The 13,212-nt window shown below is 38.5% G+C and overlaps 1 protein-coding gene across 3 annotated transcripts in view; it reads left to right on the forward strand.

Annotated features, from left to right (window-relative positions):
- The window catches only part of zgc:66433 (uncharacterized protein LOC321250 homolog), a 77,448-nt gene that overhangs the window by 4,502 nt on the left and 59,734 nt on the right, over window positions 1-13,212 (forward strand). The window contains exon 1 of one of the 3 annotated variants that reach the window (XM_059346204.1): window positions 12,234-12,853. The exons of the other annotated variants lie outside the window; for them this stretch is intronic. Within the exon in view, the coding sequence (XP_059202187.1) occupies window positions 12,819-12,853 (35 nt within the window). The 5' untranslated portion in view covers window positions 12,234-12,818. Of the gene's footprint in view, window positions 1-12,233; window positions 12,854-13,212 lie in introns of those variants that run through there. 3 annotated transcript variants of the gene reach the window in all.

The following is a 13,212-nucleotide window of genomic DNA, read 5'->3' on the forward strand; positions in this document are numbered from 1 at the left end:
GTGCAATGGTGCAATGAAGTATATGACTGACCAAATGCGGTCCTAGTCTTGTCTTGTGCATGCCAAAGTCCCCCTTTCGTAATGGGGTGACATGTAAGGTGGAGGGGTTTGCACATGCCAGTCAGGAAAAGTCTAAAGAATTGTTCAAAATAGCCCTGCACTCATATGATGTCATTGTGATCCGGAGGGGAAATTAATATTGACCTGAGAGATCTCAAAGTACTGAAAGAGCAAAACTACAATTGGTGTGTTGGTGAAATGCTGTACTACACATTGTGGTGAAACATGCCACAATAGTGAGGTGACCTTTGACCTGTGAGTTCACCACATTTGGCTGTAGATCACACCACAAGGGGAACTTATGCTTGAATTTGTGTATTCACAAGACAGGGTAAGTACTAGTATTAGTTTTAGTTTTTTTGTAATGGGGTATCTGTTGGGTGGGAGATTAAAAGAGGTCACAGTAAATTTTCCCTTTATTTCCTTTGTTTTATCCATCTTCATTATGTATGAAAAAAGTTGACAAAGACGAAAATGAAAGACATTTTCACTATAATTTTAGTTAGTTTTGTAACCATACGATACGGTTTCAGTTAGTTATCTTATTCAAGTCTAGTTTTCGTTATTTCGTTAACTATAATAACCTTGTTCCCTAGCCCTAACCATGGTTATGCATGGTTACCTTTACATAAACCTGATTGTAACCTGAACCGTTAAACAAAGTCTGAAATCCCAAAAAAGCCTTTAAAGAAGTGAGGACATTTTGGCCTTCCTCACTCTGTTGGTTCAAAACGTGGTGGTCCTCACTATGTAGGAAGTACAAGAACATACACACACACACACACACAGAATATGTGTGTAAGTGAGCAAGTAAAGTTGAAGACGGCTGTTTGTTTTTTATCGCCCCATAAACCTCAGCTGGGACCTGAGATTGCGAGAAAGAAGAAGAAATCTCAGCTTGTTGGAGTGTGTTATGTGTAAGATCTCACACACACACCACCCAGTGCGGCAGGCTTAGTGCAGGAGTATGATTACAGGCCTATTTACATTACAACATAGAGCGACAGAGAAAGGGGGCGAGAGATTGGCAAAGAGAGAGAGAGAGGGAAGATGGTTTCCAGATGTGAGGTGGAATTCAGAGAGCCACAGAGAGACTCCCCTCCTCCTCCTCCGTACAGAGATTTGGATCAGCATGGGCACGTTGTAATAATGGAGAGAATAGGAGACAGAGAGAAACCACAAAACAGAGGAGAGGGAAAAGGCATTGCACTGCAGGGGTGAGCGGGAGGAACTGGAGCCAACAGCAGAGGGAAAAGAAGTGATGGAGATGAGGAAGGGAATGGAAAGAATAAAGAGGAATGAGGAGAGAGAAGAAAAGAAAAGCAGGGCCTCTTGGTCGGCCACAAGTCCAGAAATGTAACTGGGGGAAATCCACTGTTTAAGTATTGGTGAGCAAAAAAATTCACCAAAATTCAAACAGTTTGCTTTTGCAAAACACTGAGCTTCATTCACTCTTAGCTGTCATGCCTCAGGGTCTGATCTGAGCTTGTTCTGGTGTCTTTGTATATAGCACGTTAATTGTAGGTCATGGTAGGATGTGCATAAGCACATGGCCCCTCATTCATTCCAATGAGGCCCCATTACACAGGACAGTTTCCTTGGTGCTCTACTGTGCTCTCAAAAAACTCTCTCTCCATTGTCATTATGAGCTCCACAACATTGCTAGAAAAACAAAAATTATGAGGCATGTTTTTCTTTTTTTTGTTATTTGGTACCAGTGGTCAGAAGGTCAGTGACACGTGAAAACATGACTCCCAGAGTTAGCCTGGGGAAAGGGTGGCTAATTTTTTATGCTTAAAATAAGTCAGTCTTTGTTTGTGTAAAAATCTAATCAAGAGCAAAATAAAAAGCGACCTAACACTGCGGACCAGTCTAAAATCTATTTGTGAAACTCGCCACAGGACCTCAGACTGAAGCAGCTGAATGGATTCGTTCACACTACGAGCGACAAAGCAACCAGCTACAAGTCCTTTTAATGGAAGCCCATGACTAAAATAAAGCTACAAACTGACACCCAACACTTGTTGCTGTGTATCTGTTGGTCATAGTGTGAACCAAGGTTATTATGGTTAACGAAAATAACGAAAACTAGAATCAAAAAAACATTTTTGTTAACTGAAATAAAATACAGTTTTTAAATAAAAACAAGAGATTTTTTAAATAAAAACCAGAGTTTTAAAAAAAAAACAATAACTAACTGAAAATGTGTTTTGTGGTTACAAAACTAACTAAAACTAACTAAATTTTTTTTGAAAATGTCCTTAGTTTTCGTCTTTGTCAACTTTTTTCATACGTAAACCTTTTTGGTTGATATGAAATCTATTTCATCTATCTGGTTTTATGACTTAGTAAACTTGGAAACTTGGAGCTGAGATGGATAAGACAAAGGAAATAAAGGAACATTTATTGTGACCTTATTGAATCTCGCACCCAACAAATACTCCATTACAAAAAAAACTAACACTAAAACTAATAAAAACTAAACTAAAACTAAGCATGTTCCAAAAAATAAAAACGAATTAAAACTAGCAAACTCACTGTTAAAACGAATTAAAGCTAAAAAAATTTGAAAATCAAAATTGACAACGAAATTAAAACTGAAAAATCCAAAACTATTATAACCTTGGTGCATCAGTAAAGCAGGAAGGTCTGGGTGGTGACGACCACCGACGACTTTCATGTGTACTAAAGACATTGTAGCGGACTAGCTTTTCGTATTAATTGACTTCCAGCAAGTCGTGGACTCACTGAGAGAAGGTTTTCCATTATAATCAAACAGTAGAGTGGTATGAATCATAGAGAGCTAGCCACTAAAAGATTACAGTTGAACAACTTCATACTTCATCCACACACAGCAAATAGCCCTCACCAGATGAGTAAAAATTTAGTCGGCTCATTTTCAGTAACCAGTGTAGCATTAAAGCATGATGGAATGAGCAAGCTAGCTACAGTATTTAGTTGTTAATTAACCAGTTTCACCATATTTAGTTTAAATGCTACACTGGATACAGAAAATTAGCTCAACAGCGGGCTGATGGCCGGCACTAGTGCTCAGTCTAAAAGTCTCTCAGCCGCTCTCCTAGCCCCTAGTACCCCTTTGCGACCAAGCCGGTTCCCGGGCAGTGCCCAATCATGGTTTTCGAACGCCAAAGAACCGACTCTCGATCAGGAAACCTGGTTCCACAGCGACACCAACTCTGTGCTGGTCTTCAACCGCGGACCGCTTACATCAGGGGCTGGGAGCGGGGCTATCTGACCAACTTGTTAGCAGACTATCGCTAGCATGCTCACGTTGTTGTTGTTATATTTGCCGAGAGGGCGGAGACATATACTAGGGCTGGGCGGTGTGGACCAAAAGTCATATCACAATATATTTAGGCTGAATATCTATATACGATATATATCCCGATATTTATATTGCAAATGCTCAAAGTCAAAGCAACAAATTACACGTCATAAGTAGTTTATTTAAGTTTATTTAAGTGAATATAAATACTGTCTAACAGTATTTTAATCAAAGCTCCATAAAGTGCACATAAAGCCTATTAAACAATTTCATATTACATTTAAAAATATATCGATATATCTATATGTCTTTTATATCGATATATCTTTTATGTCGATATAGCACCCAGCCCTAACATATACAGACGTGATCAGAGATGTAATGACGTGGCTCTAGACCCTGTGGTAAAGCAAACAGGTTCAGAGCTGGTTTTCAAGTTGAACCAACTGAAACCAGCTGTACCACCAGCTCCGAACTGCTGGAACTGCTTTGGTCGAAAATGGGGGAATAGGAGTATTGAGTAGGGTATAGCTAACGACAGCGTTAGCTAGCTAACTAAGGCACTCATTTCTGGAGCGGCTGAAACACATACATGTGTTGTCACCATGATACAATGTTACATTACAATGCTACAGTTTAATTTCACTTTTATCTAAAGTGACGCACATTTGAGACCTCATACAGCATAAGTAAATGACTAACCACAATCATCATGTGGTTATGTACCAGCTGTTCTCCCATAGCTGGGCCTCCATAAGGTCTGGCTGTAGCTGTTATCATTCTGGGATCCCTGGCTTGTTTGTATTCACAATCACAATCTAGATGCAGCAACGGTTCCCTAGAAAATAGTCTTTACTTCCTAATTGATTGAATGAATATGAAAGAAGCAGAGAAAAAACTCTTTAACTGCACTAATGAAAGCCAAACACGTTTGGGGAACAAATCATGATAAGATAAGACATAACTTTATTTATCCAGCAGTGGGGAAATTTAGTCATCACAGCAGCTCAAGATACAGACACATAGATATAGAAGACAGAATAAAGAATACAAATTAAAAAAAAGACATACATACATTCTATACACATTCTGAACATACATTTCTGCTATTTGGCATTTATTATTAATAGTTTTGTTTTCCTGAAAGTACTTTGCATTTTTACAGATATTGCACATTGGAAAAAATATATTTTAGTATGTTAAATAGGTTAAACAGGTTGTTGCATGTAGTAGTATGAACATCAATGAATAAATATATTTAAATATATAAGTGGTATATGACATATATAATAAAATACAGAAGGCCTAATATAGATAACTGAGATAACAGCATAATTTTGGTGGAATTCAAATTGGCCTGCATGTTGCTATTAGTGTGTTCTGAAAGTCCAGTTCACACAGATAAGAGAAATTATAATTATTATTGATAGGACAAACATCCAGTTTGTCTTCCAGCTGGTCTCTCTCTCTCTCTCTCTCTCTCTCTCTCTCTCTCTCTCTCTCTCTCTCTTTCTCTCAGTGTGTCCAGACTCGGGCCGTTTCAGGAAATACCAACAACCATTTTTTTTTTTCTTCGAAGGGAAACTGACCGACATTCCTCTTGGCTCTATAAACAGAAAGCTGTATGATTGATACAGGCTTATACACATATATACACACACTGGTGCACATTTACATATTTCACGAAGAATTGCGCCACGGCTCTGGGATACGTTTTGACATGTTGGGATTGAGAAATTCATACACGGAGACATTGGATAGCTGTGTTTTGAAAACCCTTCTTGTTGTTTTTTTTTCTAGGTAAAATGAGTAAGAATCCAGGTGTTTCATGTAGTGAAAGGTCATAAATCTCACTCCACAGGGGTGTATTTAGATTCCTTTGCAAAAGACTTGCAGCCAAGTTAATTTTCCCACTTTAAAAGAAGAGTTACATTCTTGGATTGGGAGTGCTGTGCCGGATACCTGGACAGAGGCAAACCCCACTTATATAATTAAAGCTGCACTAATCAAAATGTTTTATTTACAACCGTCAAATGTGTGACGTGAAAGGGGTTGCTCATGATGACAGACCTATAGATAATTATTACCTGACTCTGCGGTTCCCCTCAGCTGTAAACAGTGTTTTACCATCTTTCAGCTCATTGTTTTGGTTTTTACAAGCTTTAATGTTTGGCTGGTAACTGCAAAAATAACTCTGATAAACCCACTGTACACTAACTGCCCGGCACCAAATGACAGACAAAAAAGTGAGTTGTGGGGAGCAAAAAGTAAAGGACTTGACTTCAAAGTAATGCAAAAGTTGCTTTGTGTGTGATTGTAAATGGGTATGTAATTGCTAACATGTTCACCATAACAACTTTATAAGGTGAATACGTGTTAATGTTGTGCCCCCCAGTGGCCAAAAACGTTATTTATGCAGCTTTAACATTTTTTGTTGTGCACAAGTTATGAGACTTGATAGTAGGGCTGGGCGATATGGCAAAAAAAAGGATCATGATATATTTTTTTCATATCATCCAATCTCGATTATTATCATGATTTTTTTTATTTTTGTTTTTAAACTGCCAGTTTTAAAGCATCTGTACTAAAAACTAAAGAAACTAGAGCTAGGTTCAATATTATATTAACATACGATGTAAATAACAAAGCAAATTAAATAAGATGAAATAGAAAAATAGAAAAACAATTTTTACTCAACAGTACAACAAATGTAAAAAGTATAAAATTACACAGTGAACTAATTTACACTCCTCAGTGTTTTTGCAGGTATGCAAGACCCAAGATAAACAAATTGTGAGATTTGTTGTTGTTAGAAAGCACACGCTATAAATGTTTTGCTAACTTCTTTATTGAACTAAGTTACATTCAGTAATAACTTGTTTCTCTGTAAGTTTTCATATGTCCCTCGCTCTTGAACTCACCATAGCCGTTCCGACGCTATTGAATGCACCACACCTGTGTGTGAATTGCAGTGCTGTGAATGTTAGTTTTCTCTCGATACAACGGCGGATGGATTGTAAATTCCTTCGCTCTTTCCCAACATTCACCTTTACCTCCCTGGTTTATTGCTCAGTCATGGCTGACATCTATTTCGCTGCCCTCAGCTCCGCGTTTAGCTCCACGATGGCTCACTCTGATTGGATGTTGTCACGCACATTTTCGACCTGTTTCATTGAATAAATATGCTCCCACCGTAATCGAGGTTAAATTTATTAGCTTCTTTGGTCAGTTATTTTCTTTTTCTTTTGGTTAATCCTGCCCCAGTATCAGCCATAATTACAAAATATAACCTCAAAAATAAAATCCTCTGAAGAAAACCCTCCTCCTGCTTCCTTTCAACTGACTAACCTACAACTCAGTGCCAAACTCTGCCAGGGAGGCTCTTTCAATCCACGCACGACCCTAGTTAGGATAAGTGGTTATAGATAATGAATGAATGCGTCATTTCCTAATTGAGCAATCCCCCAATTGTTTCATTAGTTCTGGTCTGCGTCACTTGTCAGTGATGATGCATACTTAGATAATATATAATTACTCCAATGTCAAGTACATTGGAGTAATTATATATTATCTAAGTATGGTAGAAAAAAATGTGACAGGATTTTTATTGGTTATATTCAGCAACCTGGTGTGATACTAGCAAAAGATAGAGTTGATGCCTCTGTAGTGGCAACAGTGTAACTGGTTCAATGGTCTGTTTATACAAGAAAGTCCAGTCTTAAAATCTTGTATGCTCCAGTATACTACACGTCGTGATTTTGAGATTCCTCATCCAATGTGAGTGATTTTCTACAGTTATTTACAAATTAAGTATGCCCTATCTTTACTAAATTAAAACCTTGCTAACATAAATGCATCGATAATTTTTAAAAAATAATATATTTAGAATATATAAAACAATCTGAGTGGGTCCATTCTGCATAACGAGTACTTTTACTTTTGATACTTTAAGTACATTTTGATGCTGATACTTTTGTCATTTTACGTCAGTAAGTTTTGAATGCAGGACTTTTACTTGTAGTGGAGTCATTTCACAGTGTGGTATTAGTACTTTAACTGAAGTAAGAGATCTAAATACTTCTTCCACCATTGTTTAAAACTCATTATTACAGTGGTCTATTGTCACCATGAACATCAGTCTGTACTGTATTTCTCAATCAAACCTGTGCGTCTGTCTGGCAGCTAAACGCCAACTTACCCTGTCTAATTGGTTGTATGTGAGAGGAAGCCTGAACATGTTTCACAAATATTTGAATATGAAGCTTTATGTTTCAGAATACGTTCATGTTCTCATCCTGAGTATCACTTTCAGCTGTGATGTGTCAGTCTGTCAAAAATAATCAATATGTCCTTACGGCTGCAGAATCAAGTAACAAAATTGTAAACTTGTTACTCCTGTTAGGTTTATGTGACTTATTAATTAGATTTCCTGTGTGACTTGACCTCCCCACTGCAGCAAAGAGAGATTCAGGATGGGAAATCCCAGGATCCTGATTCCTGGAATTAATCTAGCAAAGCCGAGACAACCCTGAATGTATCGGAGGAAGCACTGATTCACGCATACATTAAAATGGTGGAAATCCTTTGTCAACACTACTTCACTCTGAGAGGGTCCTTCCTGCTGGTTTATTGGCAACGTGTGTGTCTGTGTGTGTGTGTTTAAAGGAATTTCTCAGCCCCAGTGTGCCAAAACTGATCTTAGTGGCCGTGTGTTTGTGTGTTATGCTGTTGAAAAGGAGCTGCAGAGCTCTGGAACTGATACAGACCGGCTCTGTCTTTGTTTACACTGACGCACACACACACACACACGCTCCAGTGACTTGGACAGCTTAGATCAATTTCAACATGTTTGGAATGAATCACACAGACAACATTCAGTCTGGGCATGCTGGGATTGAGACATTCATTCCACTATCACCACTCCTCTGTGAGTGGTCTGATGATTAATGCGTTTTGGATGATTTTGTCAACTTTTGTAGGTCAGTCGCCTCAAGATGACACTTTGGCAATAAGGCCTAGTCCACATGGACGCGGGTCATTTTGAAAACAGGGATTTAGAAGGAATCCCGTCCATTCAAGTACTGTATTTTTAAAAATCTCTTTCTGAATGTAAATGCTAAAAACAATTGAAGCATTGTGAAGAGCATGCCAAAACAACAGGTGTAGATATATTGTTGGTGGGGTGAATTTGGACCCTTTGGATAGTCTGAAAAGTGATGTTAACCTGCATTCTTTGTAATGGCCAGCAGGGGGCGACTCCACTGGTTGCACAAAGAAGTCTTAGTTGTATAGATGTCTAAGGAAAATAAGCCTTCTTCTTACTTGATTTATTAACTGAGTAAATATTTTTCAAGTGCTTTTATGGTCTCAATCACTAGTTTCAAGCCTTCTTTACTCCAGCATGATGTACATTTTTTAAACTATGGTCTCATTTAGAGTAAAAAGACGTTTTAACAAATGCCTGTGTATACGTGGAAGAAGATTAAGTGAAGAGGTTCAATTGTGTGACAAAGCACTTTTCCAAGAAGTAAATCTTTAAACTTTCTCTTGGAATCTCACTAATCCTTGGACTATTGAAACGTGTAAAGATGTGCCCTGTCATACATGATACTATTCTGATAGCTGTAATGATTCCTCAGTGATCATTTAAGTAAACTGGCCAGATATCTAAAATTGAGTCCTTCTCTTGATTGTGAGTGTGTCTGAGGGGTTTTAGCAGCAGGGAGTCTCAGGATCAACCGTCCGCAGCCACACATGCATAAGCACTTGGAGCTGTAGTGGCTGTAGGTAGATAAGCTCCCTACTTACAGTGATTAACTGCGACAGGCTGTTTCACGACCACTAGACCCCCTACTGAGATAGATAGAATGATTAACTGGCGGATCTGTTTTTGTGCAGGCGTTTGATGGACAGTGGCATGCAGGAGTTGGCCACTTCAGTGTTCAGTTAACTCAAACAAGCTGCACATTTTTCTCTCTTAATATACAGTAGTGCATGGCAACATGTGGCATCACAGACATACTTTGAATTCCAATTTTACAAAGCATCCATATTGCTGTTGGGGGAAGCACATTCTGTTCTCTACATACAGTTATGGAAAAAATGATAAGACCATTTTTTCCTTCAATTTCTTGTTCATTTTAATGCCTGGTACAACTCAAGGTACGTTTGTTTGGACAAATATAATGATAACAACAAAAATACCTCAAAAGAGTTTAATTTAAGAGCTGATATCTAGACATTTTCCATTATTTTCTTGACAACAACCAAAATCATTATCATCAGATATCAGCTCTTAAATTAAACTCTTATCAGCTATTTTTGTTGTTATCATTATATTTGTCAGAACAAATGTACCTTTAGTTGTACCAGGCATTACAATGAGCAAGAAATTGAAGAAAACAAGGGTGGTCTAATGATTTTTTCCATGACTGTAGTTTGCAGTTGCATTTAAATCAAACTACGACCTCCATTATGAAGGTCCCATCACATCTATCAAGCAGAAAATCAGTGCTGTCATCACTAAGTGCGGTATATTGATTCGTTTTGAAATGCAAATCCATTAAATGAAAGTAGAACAACAGAGTGTACCAGGAAAGTCTATACTGAATGGACTCCTAGTACTTATAATAGATATGATGTCCAATATGTCCCTGGATTACTGAGAAAATGGCTTTTTAAAAATGTTATATCGCCTTTATTTGTCTTAAATTGTCAGGTAAATTTCTGCCAGCATGTTCTCAAGGTTCATTAACATACAGCACTTCATTATTCTCAGTTGATATAGATGCAATAAAATACAATAAAACAAACTTTTGCACTGACCGCTTGCGTGACCTAAAAGCACTTAAATCCTAATGGACTCAAACTGAACCCATGGCACTTACTCTTGTGTTGTTTCTTGACGTCATCTTTGCTTGTGTTGTATTAACTCTCAAATATACGTCACCTGTGTCAGTCATGAAAGCAAGATATTACAGTAAAATAATAGTCAACATGTGGGTACGTCCAGTGGTCTAGTAGGCAGGGGTGTAACATAAAAAATAAAAATAAATAATGGCATTTGGGTTTATTTTCATTTATTTTAAACACGCAGTAGTGCAACTGTCACAGTCTTCTAGCATTTTGCACACTGGCAAAAAAAAGAAGAAAAAGTTCAAACAGACTGCATGAACGCTGAACATCACAGTTTTTCATTCTGACTCTGACTGCTTCAGCTGGAAACAACGACGAAGGGAACAAAATTGTAACGTAAAGTTGAAGTCCATACAACCAAAACAATGAGCTAAAAGGTGGTAAAATGTTCTGTTCGTATTATGTTAACTGCAAGTTGCAAGTTGACATCATCTTTCAGATAGACCCCATGTCAGTAAAAGTGATTACTTCCTACATGGTAACAAAAAAACTATAGGTGCGTTTCCACTATAGTCAAATACTCGGAGTGAGGCGTGTCTCCCTCGCCGAAACGCCCCTAAATTGAATGTGAGCCGCCCCAAGTGACCGTTTGACCGGAGTTTTTTTTTTGGCCCTGTCAAAGAGCAGGGCCATTTTTCGTCCCGTGAAAAAGCCTGGTTGCTTATTGGATAAAACGATAAGCGGGATGTGACGTAGTACTCGATGCCACAACAGCACGCACCATTTTTTAAAACCTTCGCGTATGTGACATCACGGTCGAAACTGTCGCTAAGTGATTACGCAACGATTGAAAACCATTCGTCACCTCCAGAGTCTCGTAAATCCCTCTGGGGCCTTTTTTTGTAATGGAGCCACGCCGAGTGAGCGGACATTTGAGAGGGCGTGGCCTGAGACTTTCCCAGCAGCCACTATTTACCCTAATGGAAACACGCCTTATAACTATTCCAAACCATCATGACAGACCAGCCTGAATTCAAGCTTTCATGTTGTCAGTCCTGCTTTTTTTCCTCTAACTGACAATTAGCTGAGGTCCTCTAACACATGTCTGCTTATCACCCCCGCACCAAACGAAAAACTTTTTCGCTCCTGCCTTCAGCTCCGCAACCCCCAGCCTCTGGAACTCTCTCCAGGCTGAAACCCCCAAAGCTGCACTGCAAAAAAGGTGTCAAAAAACAAGATAAAAACACTAAATCTGAGGGAAATGATCTTGCTGCATGGACAGATAATTTCACTTGACGAGATTTCTTAAATTAAGTAATTAAATCTAGAAATAAGCACGTTGAACGTTTAAAATAAGAAATTAACTCTTAAAACAACATAAATAATCCAACACTTCTAAATCTAAAGGTTGTTTTTTTTTTATCTTGGTAAGAACCAAATAATTGTCAGTGCACTCTGCTCGGGCCAGTTCATCGCTGCTTGCAGCTTTAATTTATCTTGCTTTAAGAGTTAATTTCTCATTTGAAACGTTCAACATGCTTATTTCTAGATTTAATAATTGAAACTAAACAGATTTAGTGTTTTTATCTTGTTTTTAGACACACCTTTTTTGCAATGTGCCTCCCTGGATATGTTCCAAAACCTTTTTCATGTCACAAAAGCTTATGGAGTCACTTAACCCCTCAAACTCAAACCCTCAATTTTTTAGTCATGCCTACTGCATTGTATTGTAAAAGGTCCTTGGGTTTCGTGAAAGGCGCTACATAAATTTAAGTTATTATTATTATTATTTGTTCCGTAAAGTGTCAAAGTAACACTGTACAGGTAATGCATCTGTTTAAAGATATTCATCATAGAAATGAAAGATTTGCCATTGTTCAGTTTACAATAATATTTTTGTATGTAACTCAACAGTAGAGAGACAAAGAAAGAGGATAATGGGGGGTGATTGGGGGGCAGCCTCTTCTTCACACTCGCCTCCTCCTTCACTCCACCCTCTTTATCCTCTTCCCTCCTCCAGCCCTCCCTCTGCTGCATTACCAGCCGTGGTGACCGGGAGGAGAGGAGTGAGGCATGCAGCAGCCACTCACTCACTCATCTAGTCAATTGTTTGTCCTCTAGCTCACTGCTGATTGTAGGATTTCTGCGATTCTTCTGTGAGACACGATTCTCGCGGAAAAGCCTTTTTTTTCGAAGACATTCCTGGTTGATTTGAAAAGAAGATTCCTGCTTTTCAAACTTTCTTTCCATATTTCTGAGCTTCCTATGTGATATACTGATCCCACTTTGGCTGGCGTTGTATGCGAGTACTGGAGTGGTAAGGATTGGCTTGCTGTTGTGCCTTTGCTGCCAAAGTTTGGAGAAGGGAGCTCTGTACGAAATTTGACTTGAGTGGAGCTCAAAAGGGGGAGGAACCCCAGAAGATGGTTTGACTTGGAAGAGAGCGCAGTCTTCTCCAGTGCAAAGAGAGAGTGGTTTTTCAAAAAGAGAAGGGAGTCTGATGTGGGACAACAGCACAAGCTGTTGGATTTGAGGGTTATATTCTTGGACAAAACGTTTTTTTGAGGGCGAAAGAAGTATTTTGTCTCAGGAAAGCATCTTTTTGCAGTTTTACAACATGGCTGGGATGTATGGATGCTTCAAGAGCAGGAAGTAAGTTTCCTTTTTCTAATGATGTTTTTAGTTGCATGTATTACTGGTAAATGATCATGATGAAATGATATTGTGAAACTCATGTATTAGCCATAAAATATCTCCTGCACATTGCACAATCTCAACTGACATCATGCTATTAACAACACGACTCAACATGTACAACACCTTTAACACTTGGTGTGACAGGATGTGGTTGTTATTTGGCCCTGGAAAGAGATTTGTCACTTTTATTGGGGCCACAGACTGCTTGTGATATCTCAATATGTGTCAGTAGTCACACACTCTGTAATTGAATGTATTTATTTCATTTACAATTGGCAGTGTCTTGTACTGAAGAGCCAAACATGTTGACCAAA

This window comes from Centropristis striata, chromosome 12, assembly GCF_030273125.1.
Source record: "Centropristis striata isolate RG_2023a ecotype Rhode Island chromosome 12, C.striata_1.0, whole genome shotgun sequence".
NCBI classification, from domain to species: domain Eukaryota; kingdom Metazoa; phylum Chordata; class Actinopteri; order Perciformes; family Serranidae; genus Centropristis; species Centropristis striata.